General features: G+C 35.3%; 1 protein-coding gene across 5 annotated transcripts in view; it reads left to right on the forward strand.

Moving 5' to 3' along the window:
* Nucleotides 1-21878, forward strand: part of LOC111416510 (carboxyl-terminal PDZ ligand of neuronal nitric oxide synthase protein) — a 114900-nt gene that overhangs the window by 72716 nt on the left and 20306 nt on the right. For 3 of the 5 annotated variants that reach the window (XM_071201522.1, XM_071201524.1, XM_071201527.1), the window contains exon 6: nt 15105-15264. In XM_071201522.1, coding sequence (XP_071057623.1) covers nt 15105-15264 — 160 coding nt within the window. Of the gene's footprint in view, nt 1-14191; nt 15001-15104; nt 15265-21878 lie in introns of all 5 variants that reach the window. The other 2 variants (XM_023048551.2, XM_023048553.2) reach the window with 1 other exon arrangement.

The following is a 21878-nucleotide window of genomic DNA, read 5'->3' on the forward strand; positions in this document are numbered from 1 at the left end:
ACAGAAAAATTATATAATATACAGTTGACTTGTCGTTAATAATAATGAATTATAGTATTTTATTAATATACTGTGTTTTTACTTATTATAAAAGTGGGACAGTTACTAACAATGTTTAAAGGACTAAGAATATAATTATTTATAACGTTTTTAATCGTTTAATCACCCAATTATTGTTAGAATTTCGCGCCGCCATTACTATGATATGATCTACAGGACGAGCCCTTTCCAAAAAGGTATCACATATTAAAATCGGACAATTAACAAAAACGTTATATTTATGGATATGATTGTTTATAACCTTTTTAATCGTTTAATTAACGTTATTGTTAGAATTTCGCGCCGCCATTACTATGACATGATGTACAGGATGAACCCTTTCCAAAAAGGTATTATAAACTTAAATCGGACCGTTAACAAAAAAGTTATACTTATGGATATGATTTTGCTTTTCAAAGAACCGCCCAGCGCCACGTACGTCTGGAAACAGGTTCGTGCTTTGTTGCAGTTTTCTAATTACCGATATGATTTAGCGACGACCAAAATTGACTTTTGTGTAGAAGACAGTATACGCATTCTGATTTGATAATCATACCTGATATTATGTTAATTACTTTTCAATTTTTGGGACTCTAAAGTTAGAGATTTTTTTTATATATTTCACTGTTTTCGCGGAATTTAAGGTGTTCCCGCCCAAAATCTGCGCCTCCAAAACTATGTTAGGCTCTACTCTACGAGATCTTCCTAATGAGCTATTAATCATTAAAATCGATACACAAACAAAAAAGTTTTTTTTATGGATGGAATTTATGGGTAACTTCACACGGGTCTTTCAAAATCTATTTAAACCATTTCCTTTTTTTTATAGTTATTCAAACCGATTTGGGAAAACCATTTTTTTGTTCAAACTATCTTTCAACAGATATCAGATTAAATTCAAAAACTTACCTCCAAACGTTCCATTCAATAACAAAAAATTTCAATTTTTAAATCCCAACCGTTTTGGAGAAAACAATTGTATTCTTCTACCTTACTTGCAATAAGCGTCAAATTAAATATGAAATATAAAGTGAATTTTACTTAACCCTTTGTGTCCCGACGGTACTTTAAAGTATCGGTAATTTTAAACACTCATTTTAAACTGTAGTTAGCTATTCGGCGCATTTAGAGCTGTCTGTACTTTCTATTATACAAGTGTATACGAGAAATAATCTGTATAAAAAACGTCGCAATCCGCACTGTAGGATTTTTAGGTACACTTTAAACTTATTCATCCAGATGTGAGGTTAGAAGTTTTGTGAAAAGTGGTGCTGTTGAATTTTGTTGTGCAAGAAGGTATTTCTTTGATAAATGGTTATTAGGTGTGATTATTACAGATCATTTTAAAAAGAAAACATTGAGCTTAAATTTAAAATAAGTCTCATTCCTTAATTTCAATAAACATGGTTTCTAAGAATTTTTAAATTAGCATCTTTTTTGACTCTATTAAATGTAAGTGTTGTTTCAACATTTTTTTTCTTAATATTTTTCCAATCCAACCCAACAATTATTATACATCATTTTAAAGAGAAAGCTTTGAGCTTTAATTTAAAATAAGTTTCATTCCTTAATTTCAATAAATACGGCTTCCAGGAATTTTTAAATTAGCATCTTTTTTGACACTTTTAGGTTATACGAAAATGTAAGTTTTATTTCAACATTTTTTTTCTCTATATTTTTCCAATCCAACCCAACAATTATTATACATCATTTTAAAGAGAAAGCTTTGAGCTTTAATTTAAAATAAGTTTCATTCCTTAATTTCAATAAATACAGCTTCCAGGAATTTTTAAATTAGCATCTTTTTTGACACTTTTAGGTTATACGAAAATGTAAGTTTTGTTTAAAAATTTTTTTTCTCTATAGTTTTCCAATCCAACCCAACAATTATTATACATCATTTTAAAGAGAAAGCTTTGAGCTTTAATATAGAATAAGTCTCATTCCTTAATTTCAATAAATACGGCTTCCAGGAATTTTTAAATTAGCATCTTTTTTGGCACTCTTAGGTTATACGAAAATGTAAGTTTTGTATCAACATGTTTTTTGTCAATATTTTTCCAATCCAACCCAACAATTATTATACATCATTTTAAAAAGAAAGCTTTGAGCTTTAATTTAGAATAAGTCTCATTCTTTAATTTCAATAAATACGGCTTCCAGGAATTTTTAAATTAGCATCTTTTTTGACACTTTTAGGTTATACGAAAATGTTACTTTTAACTCAATACTCTTTTTCTCAATATTCTTCTAATCCAACCCATCGATTGTTATACATCGCTTTAAACAGAAAGCTTTAAGCTTCAATTTAAAATAAGTTTTATTTTTTAATTTCAATAAACACGCTTTCCAAGAATTTTTGAATTATCATCTTTTTTGACACTTAGACTATGCGAAAATAGGGGGATTGCATATTTTGCTAAAATTTTATTCCAAAGGCCTTTACTGAGTGTATTTTAATAGCGTTTTAATTCTGTCACAAAGTTTCAAAATGTTTGACTTCTTGGGACACAAAGGGTTAAAATGCAATATACAAAAATACAGCATTTCCATAGAAACCAGGGCGTACCTACTTACTTTATCCCACATAAAATGTAACATGTCTGAATGTTTCTAGTTCTAGGTCTAATGTTGGTTCTAGTAACAGTGGTGGGTACGGTTAGTTAACATAAGATATCACTATATTGCATATTTTTATTGAACTAAAACTAGAACTAACACTAGACCTAGAACTAGAAACATTCGGGTTAGCCGTCTTGAGAGACATGCCGCTAAATCCAAATATTTCCAGTTCTCTACAAAATTTCAAGTCTACAATTTCTAGCTATATTTATAAAATGAATTATTCACCCTAAAGACTTAAAATTTGGTACAATCTACTAGAAATAGTTACAACTGATGAAGTTTACATTCCTTCGTGGTTTTATCGAAATAATAAAAGTCAAACCATTACCGAAATATTACCATGTTTTAAAACATTATTGGCAAATGAAATTGTTTTCCTTAAATATGAATTCTCGTTTCGTTGATTTGCTTCCCAGGGAACCATCAACATTTTTGCGATATTGTGTTTACTGGATTTTGAAACAATAATTTAAAAACTCCGTGCTTAAAAAGAAATATTGTTGATGAGTAATTTGAAAGAAAACACAAATGCGATATCTTTTTACTTGAAAACCATTTTGCGGTTGTTTGTCGAAATAAATGTCGCGATAATATAAGAATGAGATGGTTCTTGCAAATTAACAGATGTCGAAACGCAATTATAAATAGCCGTTTAATGCCACTTATACTGGATGTGTATAAATTCGAACGGGATTCGCACTCACTCAGACATAAACATTCTAAAATAATAGTTTTAAAGAGTTCGCGCACGCTACGAAACAAATTTAGTAGGCGTAATATATGTTGGGAACATTCTTTATGAACTTATTCTTGAAAGTTTATTGATTCAACGATTTTAATTGTTTCAAGTTTTATACTAAAACCTTGAAAGCTCCTCGTTAGCTTGATACTGCGCTCTAAGAGTTAGATCTGTTCTTTAGATTTTAGTGTAGTTTCTACGACTGATCTTCTTGGACAAGTTGTTTACGTCCGGACGATAAATTTCTTATTTAGTTAACTGCAAAACCTGAACTTGGCAGTCACGGCACCTCACAAATGCATAAAGAGTTTCGACGTTTATTTTAGTTAACTCGATGTATGCGCAAGCGTAATCTTCTATTGGCTAACTTTACGCATTTGCTCCGTTGCTATTTTGAAATAGAAACACCAAAACAATGTACTCGCACTGTAAATATTGACGGAACTTAAGCAGTTATGCCATCGAGAAACACTTTTTTGAACACAAATAAAGATTATCTATTCACGATGTTTTAAAAAGTTTAATTCTCTCAAAGTTTACTTTTACTATGTATTAACGTTGAAAGACCACCGATTAAAATCATGAGCACTATCTGTTTGACAAAGTGGAGTGTTGAAATCGTGTTCTTTGATGATGTTGATTCGGAGTTAATTGAATATTATCCGAAATTACATGCAATTTATTTTAATCTATAAGAAAATGAGGATTTCAATTGAGACAAATTAAAATCATTTATATTTTTGGTTTTGTTAAAAACTTACATTCTTTCGACTACCTCAACAAAACTCAATTGTTGCCAGAGATATCACCTATTAGGTGTGTTATACATGGTAGCAAGAATTTTAATCCGATGCCAAAACCATCACAACTTTCGTCATTTAAACTATTATTGTTTATCACCCCAAAATGTAATTTACTTATTGAAATATTTTCAATTTATTTCAATAAGCTTTGTATGAAATTTTGTGAGGACTTTCATTTTTAATTAAGCTCTATAAGGTTTACTTTAATTTCTAGATAGTGCTAGTGCACAACTAGAATCGACAACTAGAAACATTCGGATTTAGCCGCACGTCTCTCAAGACGGCTAAACCTGAATGATTTTATTTTGAATCAAGTAAAATAATGTTTGCAGCAGTATGAATGATTTTAGTTCTAGGTCTTGTGTTACATTACATTACATTACATAGAATACATATCGGGTAGGCGGACCAACCAACCTTGCACCGCGACCCTAAGGATCTATTGTACCCCGATAGATATCGTTATCAAATTTCACCATGCAGTCCAATGCTCTTAACGAACATTAATACCTTGCTCGGCGAAAGGTCATTCAGATCTTTTGAGGAGATAAACTGCGACCCAAAAATCGAGAATCTGATACGGTTAACGGCAGGGCAGTGGCATAAAACATGCTCAACCGTCTCTGCTTCCTCCGCACATAGTCGGCATTCAACATCGTCGGCTAAACCCAACAAGTTGAGGTGTGCTTTTAATCGGCAGTGCCCATTAGAACTTTTATGCTACTACGGGCAAGTCCTAAAATATTCCCGGGTTTGACAGTGGCGATGTTAATAAACACCTTAGCATGTCTCATTCCAGGAGAACTGGTCCACAGTAGGCGAAGTCTCTCTTCAGCCCACAGTCCAATCCTATATTTGGCCATCGCAAATGATACACCAACTGCTGGTTCCGGTCCCACAAACGCTTCAGCGCTGCCATCTCGTGCTAGCTTATCTGCCGCTTCATTGCCAGCAACCCCAGAGTGACCCGGGACCCAGATCAGAGAGACTCTGTTATCACAACTCAGTGTGTTTAATGTTCTCTTACAATCATTAACCAGAGCCGACACCGTTTTCACGGCTTGCAGCGCCTGGAGAGCGGCTTGACTGTCTGAGAAAATTCGTACTGTCATGTTCTTCACCCCTCTTTCAAGAAGGATTTTAGCACCCATGTCAATAGCAAATACTTCCGCCTGGAATACAGTACAGTACGTACCCAGGCTGTAGGCTTGCTTAATTCGAGGTGTCTGGCAGTATACTCCTGCTCCTACCCCTTCAGGCGTTTTTGATCCATCTGTGTACAAGCAAATGTCTGCCCGAACCAGAGAATTTTCATTTTCGATCCAGGACTGCCGCTCAGGCAGTACAATCTGGTATCGAGCATTAATCACTGATAGTGATACCGCCAAATCTGACGGCATTGATAGCACAGTATCAGTGCTTATAATGTCTTCCGCAGCCCATTGGTAGGACATGTCGGAACAGTTTTGAGCATATTGCTTAAATCTGTAAATGGTTGTTCTAGCCACTTTCTCTATATGCAAATGCAGAGGAGATAGGCCAAGCAGAACCTCCATTGCTAGAGTTGGCATTGTGCCTATCGCACCAGAGATTGCCAATCTAGCTACTCGTTGAATTCGTGAAAGTTTACTGATAACTGAAGTCTGTCGGACTTTCCTATACCAGGCTGCTGCTCCGTATGTGATCGTAGGTCTAACCACAGTCACATAGAGCCAGTACAGTCTTTCAGGTGTAAGACCCCAATTTTTTCCACAAAGACTGCGACAAGTCCACAAGGATAGTCTAGCTTTGTGCAAAACTCCCTGCAAATGTCCATTCCATGACAGGGTTTTGTCTAGGATTACTCCTAGATATTTGACTTCCTGTGAGAAAGGAATTTCTTCACCTTGGATAGTTGGGCGGATTAGTCCATCCAACTTTCGCTTCCTGGTGAAGGGCACAACAATTGTCTTTTGCGGGTTTATTGAGAGGTTCTCTCCCTTACACCAAGCGCAAATGGTATCTAGGGTCACCTGGAGGACTTTAGATATCCTCGGCAAACAGGTTCCTTTGACCATAACGATAATATCATCAGCATAAGGTTGTATTTCCACACCAACGGCTTCGACTATCGCAATCAGATCGTCAACTAGGAGGGACCAAAGCAGGGGAGATAACACCCTACCCTGCGGGCAGGCACCTCCCGGCCTGAAGCGTATTGTATCACCGTGGAGTGAAGTAGAAACTATTCTACTATCTAGCATATTGCGGATCCAACCCGCTATAGTTGCTTCCACTCCCCTGTCAAGAGCAGCTCTTTCAAGAGATTGTGGTATTGCGTTGTTGAACGCTCCCTCTATATCCAGAAACGCACAAACCAAGATTTCTTTATCCTGCAGCGTCCTGGATACTCTACCAACTAAGTTGTGTAGAGCCAATTCTGCTGATTTTCCCGCTTGATAAGCATACTGGTGGCGACTCAGTGGACCAGATACCAATGGCACCGTACGGATATACCGTTCCAGAACTTTTTCAAGGGTTTTCAGAATTGGCAACAACAAAGACCTCCCCTGCTGTAACAAAGCAGGAAATATATTGTCTTCTCCAGGCGATTTGAACGGCTTAAACGTTTGAATTGCCTGGTCCACAGACGTGGACGTGTGTAAGTGACGACTTTTCTAGCCACACTCCAATCCGTATTTGAGGGGCGCTTTGCCTTGCAGGAATAGCCCGCTGTGGCATTATCGGCCCTCATCATCAGGCTTCCTGGGAAATGAGTCTGCATTAGAAGCTCCAACGAGGCTCTGCTAGAGTCCGTAAAACTACCGTCAGGCCGCCTAAGTGAGCCCAGGGGTAGTGCCGGATCTCTAGCGAGAATCTTGTGAATTCTTGCACTGCTGGGTGTGTCTTTCACTCCCTCACAGAACCTCCTCCAAGACTCTCTTTTTGCCTTACGTATGTTTGTGGTGTAATTCGTTAGAGCCTGTTTATATTTCTCCCATTCACCTAATGTCTTGGCCCGGTTGAAAAGCTTTCGGACTTCTTGTCTTTCGGAGCTAAGAGATTCGTTCCACCAGGGTGTGCCCCGATTACTACTTTTCACCTTCAGTGGACTGCTACTGTGATATGCAGAGAGAATTGCCACAGAGATCTGCTCCGTGGCTATTTCAACCTGATCACAGTTCCTAACGGTTGCGATAACACTAGTTAGGTTATCTGCAAGGCAACTCTTAAACAGATCCCAATTAGTGCTACGGGGATTACGGTACGTACAGTCCGATTTCATCCCTAGATCAATTTTAAATTGAATATGTCTATGATCTGAACACGACGGTTCAGAGGATACCCTCCAGGAGGTTATCTTAGAGCTTAATATAATTGAGCTGAACGTAATGTCAAGTACCTCTGCTCTATTTCTGGTAACAAAGGTTAGTTTGGCGCCTACATTATTAACAGTAAGCCCCTCCCCTAATAGGTAGTCAAAAAGTAACTCACCTCTTTCATTTGTGTTGGTGCTTGCCCACATTGTGTGGTGGGCATTGGCGTCACATCCAACAACAACTTGCAGGTTATTCCTCCGGCTGTAGGCAATTATGTCTCGCACAGCGGCCGGGGGAAGGTCATTTTCCGTTCCGGGGAAGTATGCCGAGCAGATGACAATTTCTGTCCAGCCCTTCTCACCTCCTAAACTAGAACTAGAACTAACACTAGACCTAGAAACATTCGGATTTAGTCGCACGTCTCTCAAGAAGGCTAAACCCGAATGATTCTAGTTCTAGGTTTTGTGTTAGTTCTAGTGATAGTGTAAAACTAGAACTAACACTAAACCCAGAACTAGAAAGTAGAAAAAATAACTCTTTCAAGGTAAATATCTCAAGAACGACGGTGAATCTGACAAAAATTTATTCTTTGGCTTCACTTTAAAAATTATTTTTCTACCATTATTTTTATTTTTATTGCAATATTAACCAACGATTCGTTACGAATTCATAGGGATTCGAAACCGTACGCATGACAAAACCTGTATTTTAAATTAAATCCCAACATTTCGAAATTTTCCAATTCGATTTTCGAATAGTATCTCAAGCCCAAATCGTTTTGGTATTGTTTCCTACCCTCCACATTGTTCAAATTCTATTCCCATTAAAATGAAATATCGCTAGGCAATATTAAAAAAATATAATATCCACCGAACACTCTATGTGTATAACCATAAGCTTTTATAAACAAATCACCATTTTTATTGGATTTTATATTAAATAATAAAACTCCGTGAAATTACATTTCATGTTGATGCAATTTTGTGATATTATAAAACGAATAAATGTAGTATATTGTGAAATTTCACGAGTAAATTAATAGTTGTCAAGTTATTTAAAAATAAACACAAAATGAAATTTCTTTTTAATGTTATCTGATGAGGAGGATTTCGCGATGGTAAGAATCACATATTGTTCCTTCTATATTGAGTGTTTAAGTATAAAATTAACAATTAAACTGTCCGCATGTCACAACACCGAAATCAGAAAGAGTCAGAGCGAATAAAAAAGTGTCCAAAATCGAGCGCCAGCCTACACGAAAGAGCGAAATAAACGAAAATATCTCCTTCCAACGTAGTATTATTCAAGTGTTTATCTACATAACGCAGTTTTATGAGGTTGCCAAAATTACTTTGAGCATTATTCAGCAGGCACTTGCACTTTGTATTACTAATTTCAACCCAATTTTATAATCTTTTACATTAAAAATATATTCTAACTTCCTGATTACAATTCGTTTTATCGGTTCCTATTTGAAGTATCTTCGTGATTGATCGGGTTTGGATTTACGAACGCGATCATAAATCCTTTCAAGTAAAAGCAACAATTCAATCTTCCCGGTCGGGAATAAAAACATTTTTGATACATCCTGTTTCCGCACTTTGTAAGATTAAAGCAAGAAACAGCTTTTAAAAGCCCGACTTTTTTTTTACTGTTTCATTTAATATTTGTTTGGGGTGGCGTTAAGTCGCTGTTTTATTGCCAAGTTGGCAACGGTGCATTCATCGACGACGACGGCGAAACCGACGTGTATATAAATTTAAACCGCGGAAGCCTCGTGGCGAGCGATTTTTTTTTCGTGTCCGAGCGACAACAATACTTACGCCCCACGTAATGGAATTGGACAGATATAACTGGCAGGGCGAGTACGAGGAATTTTAAGTGGGTGAATATTATGGATGATGTGCTTTTTGTGTATGTAGACGGTCTTGAAGTGTTTCTGTTTAGGTATAATTTTTGATTTAAAAAATAAAACTCGAAACAAGTCTATTTTGGTTTTTCAAAACATACATTTTGAGACCATATTCACTTCTCGATAGTCATTTGCTGACATCATCGGATGTCAGCAACACGTATTGTTATACCTATTGTGGTTATAAGTGGTTATAAGATTTATAACAAGCAAGCTTTTTAGTTGCTGAAGCTGATTTAGTTAATAACGTATATAAATTGCAAACTTATAACGAAAATTATTCTTTTCTGGCAGTTAGTAAAGTCAGTAGCGAAATGTGGCATCGTAGACTACGCCACACGAATCACCATGATCTTTATAAAATGACAAAAATTGTAGAAGGAATGGAAATTACCATGAATCGATGTACAGTTTGTTGCAAAGGTAAACAAACAAAATTGCCATTCAAACACATGGGCATAAGAGCAAATTTAAAGCTAGAAGTAATTCATTCGGATATTTGTGGAGCTATGGAAAGGACATTATTGGATGGTTCATGGATCAATATCTGCGAAGAAATGGAAATATAATTCATCAGACGACAGAACAGAAGTCTTTAATCGCGAAAGCCAAATGTTTATTGTTTGATGGAAATTTGGATAAAAAGCTTTGGGCTGAAGCCGTACACGGCCGTATTAAAAACAGGTCAGTAGCAAACACATTGGAAGAAAAAATTCCACATGAAATTAGGTACAATAAGAAACAAGAACATGTACAAAGAAGATGATTCTTGCATATTTTGGAGAAACTACAAAAGAGTTACAGAGTTTTTAATCCTAAAAATGGTAAAATTGTTACAAGTAGAAATGTACTAATCGTTGAAAATGAAACCGATAACAGAATATTCGTAAAAATACATTCAGTGGAGGATAAAACGACCAAGAAAGTTATTTACATGTGTGCAACTGAAGTAAGAATAGAAGATAATCCAGTATTAATTACAATTAATTACAGTGACAGAAGCATTGTCAGGATCTAACAAAGAAGAATGGGAAACAGTTCTTTAAAGGAAGATGTTTATATGAAACAGCCTGAGGGTTTTGTTATTAAAGGTAAAGAGCAAAAAGAATATAGTGTAGTTTTAATATAGGCGTACCGATGATAGATATTTTAACCAAATCATTGAACAGATGCAAGCAAAAGAAATTTATAGAAGATTTGGTATCGCTGTAAATAGTCAGCGTGTATTTAACTTGCTTAAGGGAGAGGCGCTACAATCGATACTGTATTTATACAATATTGGATAACGCCTTTACATTCTATACATTCTTTCTCAACATCGTCATGTGAAGGTATACAATACACCTTTATTTTGTCCCTGATATCTTTCAACACGTAATCTGATAGCCTCCAACATCCTCACTGATCTTCATTTTTTTTTAGTTTCTACAAGGTATTGTGTGAGGTCTCTGACTTATTATTTGAGTTATGTTTCAAATTCTTCCAACATGAATTGGAAGTAGTTCTACCGAAATAAAAGGTTAAGAACCGCCAAAAAGTCTAGCATTATCTTCCAGGTGATTACTTATTTCTATATCATCTCCGAATAAAAATGCACTTTACTGGATATCAGTGATATTGTCGTAGTTAACATACGTTTTTAACGCCTTGATTATGTAAAAAACACCATGTAAAATTATTTGAAGGTTAATATCATGTACAGGGTGTCCCGTTAAGCGTACGGAGCGGCTGTATCTCTAGAACGTTAAGGCCTAGAGGTTTGGGAAAAAAATCCTTATAAGCAAAGTGACCAAGAAAAATAGCTGGAAATTATTTTGAAGTTCGTAATTCGACCGCTAGGAGGCGTAACTGCCATTGAGAGACATAAAGTTCCCGCTATCTCAGAAACTTAGACGATGAGCTATAACTTTGACAACATCATTTAATAGCTTGGATAATACCGCATCGCTTTTGTTTTGCGATATTTCTCATATTTGTCATAATAAGGGAGGGGGAGGCCAATGCGTTTTCATATATTTACATTTTAATATCTCCTAGACCATTCAACCGATTTGAATATTTTCGGTGTTGTTTAAAAGAGCATTTTATGCTCTTTTTAAAGATATTTTCAGTAAGACCGTTTGCTTTAAAACAAATGAGCTAGAGGGCGTTATCTGCAGCGATTACATATTTTTGCGATTTTTGAAGAAAAGTTAAATGGAACGATACTATTTACTTCACAGACCCTTGGTCACCTTAAAATTTGCTAAATTTTAGTGAAAACCGCATCTCGATATCGCCACCCGTTTTCGAATTATAGAAGAAAATGTTAAAAACTCGAGTGCCATCAATCGGATCCAGTTACCTCATCGACAAAAACAAATCACATAACCATGGTAACTGTAAACATGTCATTTACTAACGCAGAAGCGTATGATAGAGCGTATGATGATTTATTTTCAATGTTTTGAATACGATGCAACTGCATGGCAAAAATGTGTGCAATGTAATTACGACAAAGAAAGACATTTTTCTCTAGAAGTGTTTTTAAGATTCACTTAGCGATTACGGAAAACTGGCAACGTGTAGCCCATTTAGACATCTCTATGAATTCGTAAATCACATTGGTGCGCAATGTGTGATGATCCCACATAATCTGGGAACTCCGAAAACAATTGTCCACAAGATTTCTCAAGAGAATAATATCTCCACCACGTTGTTTTACATCAGGCCTTAACAGATACCGATTACGATAACAGACTGAACTATTACCATTGACTTTTAAATATGATTTGGGCAAATCCAAACCTTTTATCACAAATGCTATGGATGCATGAAGCATCTGTCCACAAGCGATGTAAACTTGCATAATATGCATTCTTGGTTCGAGCAAAACCCACATTGCTTCCATCTCTTTATCTATTGGGTAGACTAAACGACCTGACTTTTCAAGAAAAACCAATAACCAGGGAAAATATGACAAAACAATAAATACCAGTAGAAACGTGTCCAGGGCCGAGACTTAAGCAGCGCTTTTTTTTAATCGAAACTAGATTACATAAATGCACCGAGGTTTATGGAAGGCATTTCGCCCATTAATGAGTTATTTTTGCCAAAAATTTAAGTTATTATAACTGTTTTGGTTTATTTTGTTTTATTATCATTGTTGATATTTCATTGATCCGTTGGCTTTTCAACACGCCTCAAAAGTAGTTTTGAAGCAGTTCTAAGTTTGGATAAAGTGTGAAGGAAGGTTCTAGATAATAAAACTTTTGTTCTCTCTTATTTGTTTCCTAAGATAACTTGATCCGATTAAGATATACGAAGTTTTAACATTTTCTTATAATTCGAGAATGGATGGAGATATCGAGATGCTGTTTTCACTAATATTTAGCAAATTTTATGGTGATTAATGGTCTGTGAAGTAAATAGTACCGTTCCATTTAACTTTTTTTCAAAAATCACAAAAATATGTAACCGCTGCAGATAACGCCCTCTAGCTTATTTGTTTTAAACCAAGCAGTCTTACTGAAAATATCTTTTAAAAGAGCATGAAATGCCTCCCTCTCCCTTATTATGACAGATATGAGAAATATCGCAAAACAAAAGCGATGCGGTATTATCCAAGCTACTAAATGATGTTGTCAAAGTTATAGCTCATCGTCTAAATTTCTGAGATAGCGGCAATTTTATGTTTCTCTATGGCAGTTACGCCTCCTAGTGGTCGAATTACGAACTTCAAAATAATTTCCAGGTATTTCTCTTGCCCACTTTGCTTATAAGGATTTTTTTCCCAAAGCTCTAGGCCTTACCGTTGTTGAGATACAGCCGCTCCGTACGCTTAACGGGACATCCTGTACATAAGATAAAAATTCCAATTTAATTTATTTATTTACAAATTGAATTGTGGAATTGTTAAAAAAGTTTAAACATCCGATTCGAATTTAATTAATTGAATGTTTATAGTTCTTTAAATATCTTCGGCAGAAAAATTTTAAGATTTAAATTTTAATAAAATTTTTTAATTACTTATTCTTCCATTTTATTTTGCATTTTAATTTTTCAATAATGTTTTTAGATGATAATCAAAAAGTTATTTTTGTACCTCAAATTCTCTTTTTAGCAATTAATGTCCAAACAAATTTAAAATTCAAAGGAAACCTAAAATATGACTACTTTCTGTAGGTGTAATTTAAACACCTGTTAGTCCTCGCCATCTAAACATTATAAAAGCTTATATTGAAAATATTTACGTAACTGGAACTGAAAATTTGTTTACACACAACGCAATGGTATGGTCACGATGAAAATTTCCCTAAACGATAAAATTAAAGAAAACTTACCGATTTCTCTACTTGCTTGAGAGCTTAAATTCCGGTTTATTTATTAACCGGATCCGTTTCCGTTTAACTTTGCTCGGCGTCCTCTCCATTAACGCCAATAATTGACTTACGTACGTCGTAGACCGATACATAAAGCGAAAAGCGATCGCTTCGAAAATTTACGATCTTGCGCCGTTGCTGAAGCTGTTAAGTTTCGAAATATCAGACCGGTCGTAAATTTTTAAGGGACGCGCGGTTAATATTTCAAATCGCTCCCGTAAGGGTCATTAATAATATTATGACGGTGTTAACAGGTGAATAAAAAGAATTTTAATAGATTTTTAGATGCGGGTGTTAAATTTTTAAACGTCTTTAAAACCTGTATAGAAGAAAACGTCGCAAAAAATTGCTATAAAAAGAATTTCCAATTCCGGCGTGTTTCTAATTCCGTCTTTTATTTACGATATTTTCAGACGGGATGTGAATAAGAGTGTAGTCGTAATATCCGCTAAATTTACGCTTGAGGAGTGAGTGCATCGGGAGTTAGCACTCACTATTCGGGATCAGTCTCGGTTTGAATTCGCCACGGTCAGTTCATCACGCGAAGGATGATTAGAGTATGAAGAGAAGAGGTCAATCTTTGGAAAGAACGAGACATTCCAGCTTAGAAATGCCGGACCCGGAATTAGTCGTTAAAGAGAAAAAGAAGCAGGACATGCTTACAAAAGCAAGAAACAAATTTTTCGACGCGATCAAATCGAGAAACTTAGACGGGGATAAGAAATCAAGAACACAAGCAACGATTGATTATTTATTTAAACCATGTCCAAACAGCAAGAATGACAAAAATCAAATTTATTCGAATTCGAGGGCGCAAAATGGACAAAACGAACAAAATGGTCATAATGGGAATACTTTACCCAGAACATCTTCGTTACAGAAGCAACACTCCATCGATTCTTATCCATTAAAAATTGCTGAAAGCGTTGACGATCAAGCGATTGCGTCTGGAATTTTTAGAAACAGACCCGCAACAGTTTGCGTTGATAAATTACGCGATGAATTAGGAACTACAGAAGCTTTGGCATTGGAGCGTCCGAGAAAAAAAATTTCGTTTAGGGAACCCGATTTAGAAGGGTATTTAGTCCAAGTTCCCCACGATATTTTTCAGAAGAAACCGAATCGGAAGGCGTTCACTCCTGAAATGAAACGAAGTGGTAATTTAAATATTGGAACTATGAAGAAAGCACCTAGTATTGATTTGGACGATCCTGAATTAAAGGTATATTTCAACAAATTAGTTGGAATATTTGCAACACTAATTTTAATCGTAAAAAGTAATTTCGAATTGTGTAGACGCTAATAATTTTATTTTCTTATTTTCAGAGTCAAGCAATGAGAATAGTGAGAACCGTTGGTCAAGCTTTCGAAGTTTGTCACAAAATGGCAATAACAGCGCCGGAAAATGAAAACGATTATGACGAGCAAGACACTTGTACTCAAGATGATGGATTAAGCGACTTAACGGCTGATAAACCAAAAAGAGGTGAGTAACAAACCTATGCGAAGTTAGCCTTCAATTTATCTAACCCCCAATTAGGTTACGATTTTATGTAATTTTCACCTATTCGATTTTTTCTCGATACTTGTACATCTAAGAGCAAAAGTGCAAAAGAGCAACATTGTTAAGAATAAAGTTAGCTACAACTTTTACAGTAAAACCGTTTTTCTAAAATGCGCCGAATCCCGTACATCACCAACACCAGTATACAGGGTGTCCCGTTAAGCGTACGGAGCGGCTGTATCTCTAGAACGGTAAGGCCTAGAGGTTTGGGAAAAAAATCCTTATAAGCAAAGTGGGCAAATTATTTTGAAGTTCGTAATTCGACCGCTAGGGGGCGTAACTGCCATGGAGAAACATAAAATTCCCGCTATCCCAGAAAGTTAGACGATATGCTATAACGTTGACAACATCATTTAGTAGCTTGGATAATACCGCATCGCTTTTGTTTTGCGATATTTCTCATATCTGTCATAATAAGGGAGGGGGAGGCCAATGCGTTTTCAAATGTTTACATTTTAATATCTCCTGGACCATTCAACCGATTTGAATATTTTTGGTCTTGTTTGAAAGAGCATTTCATGCTCTTTTAAAAGATATTTTCAGTAAGACCGCTTGGTTTGAAACAAATAAGCTAGAGGGCGTTATCTGCAGCGGTTACATATTTTTATGATTTTTGAAAAAAAGTTAAATGGAACGGTACTATTTCCTTCACAGACCGTTAATCATCATAAAATTTGCTAAATATTAGTGAAAACCGCATCTCGATGTCTCTATCCATTCTCGAATTATAAAAGAAAATGTTAAAAATTCGTATATCTTAATCGGATCAAGTTACCTTAGGAAACAAATAAGAGAGAACAAACATTTTTTTATCTAGAACCTTCCTTCACACTTTATCCAAGCTTAGAACTGCTTCAAAACTACTTTTGAGGCGTGTTGAAAAGCCAACGGATCAATGAGACATCAACAATGATAATAAAACAAAATAAACCAAAACACTTAGAATAACTTAAATTTATGCATTTATTCAATCTAGTTTCGACGAAAAAAAAGCGCTGCTTAAGTCTCGGCCCTGGACACGTTTCTACTGGTATTTAGTGTTTTGTCATATTTTTCCTGGTTATTGGTTTTTCTTGAAAAGTCAGGTCGTTTAGTCTACCCAATAGATAAAGGGGTAAAAGCAATGTGGGTTTTGCTCGAACCAAGAATGCATATTATGCAAGTTTACACGAGCTTGTGGACAGATGCTTCATGCATCCATAGCATTTGTGATAAAAGGTTTGGATTTGCCCAAATCATATTTAAAAGTCAATGGTAATAGTTCAATCTGTTATCATAATCGGTATCTGTTAAGGCCTGATGTAACAACGTGGTGGAGATATTATTCTCTTGAGAACTCTTGTGGACAATTGTTTTCGGAGTTCCCAGATTATGTGGGATCACATTGCGCACCAATATGATTTACGAATTCATAGAGATGTCTGAATGGGCTACACATTGCCAGTTTTCCGTAATCGCTAATTCAATCTTAAAAACACTTCTAGAGAAAAATGTCATTCTTTGTCGTAATTGCATTGCTCATTTTTGCCATGCAGTTGCATCGTATTCGAAACATTGAAAGTAAATCATCATACGCTCCATCGTACGCTTCTGCGTTGGTAAATGACATGTTTACAGTTACCATGGTTATGTGATTTGTTTTTCTCGATGAGGTAACTGGATCGGATTGATGGCACTCGAGTTTTTAATATTTTCTTTTATAACTCGAGAACGGGTGGCGATATCAAGATGCGGTTTTCACTAAAATTTAGCAAATTTTAAGGTGACTAAGGGTCTGTGAAGTAAATAGTATCGTTCCATTTAACTTTTCTTCAAAAATCACAAAAATATGTAATCGCTGCAGATGACGTCCTCTAGCTCATTTGTTTTAAAGCAGACGGTCTTACTGAAAATAACTTTAAAAAGAGCATAAAATGGTCTTTCAAACAACACCGAAAACATTCAAATCGGTTGAATGGTCTAGGAGATATTAAAATGTAAACATATGAAAACGCATTGGCCTCCCCTTTCCCTATTATGACAGATATGAGAAATATCGCAAAACAAAAGCGATGCGGTATTATCCAAGCTATTAAATGATGTTGTCAAAGTTATAGCTCATCGTCTAAGTTTCTGAGATAACGGGAACTTTATGTTTCTCAATGGCAGTTACGCCCCCTAGCGGTCGAATTACGAACTTTAAAATAATTTCCAGCTATTTCTCTTGGTCACTTTGCTTATAAGGATTTTTTTCCCAAACCTCTAGGCCTTACCGTTCTAGAGATACAGCCTCTCCGTACGCTTAACGGGACACCCTGTATAAAACTATATACAATATCATCTAATTTTCTTTTAAAATTTTTCTCGATATTTAGAGAGAGCAAATGTGAAAGAGGGCAACATTGTTACAAATAAAATTTGCTTCAACTTTTATACTAAAACTTTTTGCTAAAACATTCCAAATCCTGGGTAGATTAACTAATTAGACTAACTTAATTAATTTTTGGGTATTTTGTGATTTTGATAGACGAAATTATGGCGAATCGAATGACGTATAGATCTTGATAATCGAGTAGATCATTTTTGCGTTATTTTTTTAATGTTTTTATGTGTGATTTCGAATTTGGCATTTCCACTTTCTACGTTTATTGGCCATCGATTAAGTTTTTGAATGAATTGATATTGTTCATCGAAATCGGTTGTCGGATTATCTTGGGGCAAACTTGAGATAGGTGAGTAACAAGATATCGATTAAAACATTTCAAAATGTTTATTTTCTCTTTTGTGCCCAAATATCAACGCTCCTAATTTTATGATAACATAAATATACACACAAGTAAAAGTAGTTTAGAATAGATTCATACCGCGAAGAATAATAAATTACCGCTGAAATAATAGACTATAAAACGGTGATTTAAAATATGCGGAAAACGTGTATTTGAGAATTATCGAATGTTTATTAATTTAAGAATTTCTCTTTCTGGACTAACATTTCTAGACGTGAAAATAATTCAAACCGAATGTTAATAATCCTTTGTATTTAGAATCTTTTTTTTTAATTTTCCGATTTTGGATTCCGATCTTTACGGTCTCGTTAAATGGCAAGTGTTTCTCCGTCTGGGCACAATTTCTACGACGCCGTCACGAAGTAGCTGTAAAACGCGAGGAAAATAAACGAATTCCGACTTTTTAACGACCAATCAAAGAACGAATTGATCGGCAGTGATTTTGGAATGATTAATGGTTTATTTCGATTCTGGAACAAAAAATTTAACAGTAACTTGAAACCGACAAAACATATTTATCTTAAAACTGGATAAAAACGATTCTGTGAATCGATACGTATAAGTAGGAAACAGGAACATCGTGGGGGGTTGATTATTTGTTCGAGTGAATGTCGGCCAAAAGGAAATTGCTCGAAATAAAACACAAAAGCGTTGTAAAGGAAGTTTGTGGTGAAATCTAGCATCTTTTCAAGGATAATTATCAAACAAACCTTTTCATAATGAAGATTTAAAGATAATATTGTTATTAAGTGTTAGCTTTCGACTCTGGCATCTTTAGTTTTTTTTTGTCTTCAGGATCCGGATCCCCTGAAAGATATTGCACACTCGGCGTGTTGCAACCGGTTCTTAAAACGTACCATTGACGTCAAAGCGGCGTCGGTGCGTGGCCCAGAATAACAGCCTTTCAGTAGTTTGTGGCAAAAGGGAACGGGAACCATCAGCAAAGTTCGATGACATCGGCAGATGTGAACTTACTTTCAATTTGTCAAAATGTTTGTGTGGTTTCTATTCAATCTAAAAGAATCATAAAAGATTCTAAAGAATAGAAATGTAATAAAAATTTCTATAGGTACATAAAGAAAAGATTTGTTATGGTTGCTGTCATTCTTTTATTTATGTATCAATTCGAATGAATTATTTTTGCTCTGCAATTGAATATTTAAAATTGAATTTATGGAGATTAATTGGTTGATCAAATTTCTCGATATAATTGATGTGATCTCCCGCCATTTACCGTGTGATTGATTTCCAGAGAGGATTACTGGCATTGAAGTGTAAAATTATAGTAGATTAATGAACATCCGGTGTGTTCATGGAATTATTAATGTTTTTAATCTACTGAATTTATTTTATTTTGTCCTCACATTTATTTCTATTGTTTAATAAAAATCTTTCAATATTATTACATAATTTTCATAAATATTTAAGTAAAAAGTTATCTATGTTTGAAGATGGATATCTAAAGAACCATTCGATGTAGAAAATTGCGGATAACTTTTTTAGAATCTTTCAACATTTTTACAGAATAATCGTAAATTTGAACATTTTCGATGTTACAGTTTACGAGAAATCTACCGAGAAATCCGTCGAAGAATCCGTCAAAATAATATCATTTTCATACAAACATTTCTTTGAGTTTGAAGCTCTATACAGGGTGATTCATTAGCTCTATGACAAACTTTGGCAGATGAAAGGTGATGCGATTCTAAAGCCGTGTGTCCACTAGCAAGTCACTTGCGGAAGAACTTCTGCAAGTATTTGCTGAAGTGTTTCCACTCAAACCGAAACTTACGGAAGTCTGCTTCCAGAAGTAGTTTGTATAAGTTATCACGACGAACTTGCTGCAAGAAATTGCAGACGTGTTTCCACACAATGTGAGTACAGCTTGCAGTAGTTTGCTTTTTTTACGAATGACTGTATAAAAATGTCTTGTGGCAAAATAAGATTGGCAGCTGCCATCGCAGCATATTTAATTAAAAAGAAACAAATTAAAAAAAAACAAAAAGAAGTGAAAAATTGGGTGCTGCGGCGCGTAGATTTAAATTTCCAAAATACATTACTTGAAGAATTGCGGACCGAAGACTCCATGCAACTGAAAAATTTCCTGAAAATGTCTAATGATGATTTTGAATACATTTTATCTTTAATTCAAACAAGTATTCAAAAGCAGGATACTAAAATGAGATTGGCTATACCTCCCAAACACCGGCTTTTAGTTACTCTTCGATTTTTGGCAACAGGTAAGAAAAAAAAACAAGAAAAACGATTATATATCCGTATTTTCTTATTCTTACCAAATTATCCTCAGTTTCTTTGGGTACATGAGATGACGTCATGTATTTCATGTCATTATAAAACTCCCACTTGCTAACATATACATCATCAGCACTTTGGCCACTTTTTTTTCTTTTCTTTGTTTACTTCTTGACCAAACTGCGTTCGGAGGTTGTGCAATTTCCTTTTGACCTCTTCTTCGGGTGCGTCTATATCATTGGCTATTGCCTTTAAAGCATTTTGTTTTTTAATTTTATTCTTATAGTCTTTTGAGGACGTGTCCCATAATTCAGGATAACTTCCTTGTTTTTCAATTACCAAATGTGTTTTTTCACTACTCCAAACGAATTTATTTTTGTCCATTTTTATAAATTTTGAAAAGAACTCAAAAAAAAAACACAAAACAAAACTGAAAACAGAAGAGAATACCACAAACCGTTTACTCACGTATACCCGACTTCTTCTGCAAGTCTTCAAAACACTTGTAGTTCACAGCAAGTCGTTCAAGTTACTTCCAGCAAGCAACAAACACGTGTTTCCACATAATTGCCGCAAGTAACTTCTGCAAGCCATGACTTCTGGAAGTCGACTTCTAATACGTGTTTACACGACAAAAACTTCTGGAAGCAACTTCCGCAAGAAAACTTGGTAGTGGACACACGGCTTAAGGAAAAAATGTTGTATGAATATGGGTCCGATTCATTTTGGTTAAAGAGTTACAAGCCTTTGAAAATTTTACACAGTTTAATAGGCAAATGAAAATGTAACATAAAAAAGAAGTTTAAAAATTACAAAAATTGTTCGAAATGTCCGCAGCTTGAATGCACGCTTTACATCGACGAAGTAAAGATTTGCAACAATCGCAACAATAATTATGAAACACAAATACAGAGTTGGCTGTGATAACAAAACTGAGTTCTTTATGTCAAACATTTCAATTTATTCTATTCTGTGTGTTTCAAAGTTTATAATTGTCATAATGAGTTTTGATCGAAAACGAAAATGCATGTATTTACGACTGAAGAATATGCAGATATTATTTTTGTATACGGGCTTTGTAACGGAAACGCTCGGCAAGCAGCAAGAGAATACCTTCGTAGGTTTCCAAATAGACATCAACCTGCCCATACAGTGTTTAGTGCATCATTTCGCAGACTGAGAGAAACAGGTAACCCCGCTCCACTACATTCTGTTCGTCCCCATGATGTGAATGTACAAAATGAAGTTTTGTATGGCGTGTATTGAATCGAGAAATGTTACATCCGTTTCATCGCCAAAATGTTCAAGCATTACATCCTGGAGATACTGAGCAACTGGATTATTCAGCAACATGCTCAAAATAATAACTTCATTTCCCAAGTTCTGTGGTCTGATGAAGCGTGTTTCACTAGGGACGGCATAAATAATTATCATAACGAACATGTGTGGTCCTTGCAAAATCCACATGCAATTAGACCAGGAAGATTTCAGCAACGGTTTAGTGTAAACGTTTGGGGT

Source organism: Onthophagus taurus, chromosome 1, assembly GCF_036711975.1.
Source record: "Onthophagus taurus isolate NC chromosome 1, IU_Otau_3.0, whole genome shotgun sequence".
Classification (NCBI taxonomy): Eukaryota; Metazoa; Arthropoda; class Insecta; order Coleoptera; family Scarabaeidae; genus Onthophagus; species Onthophagus taurus.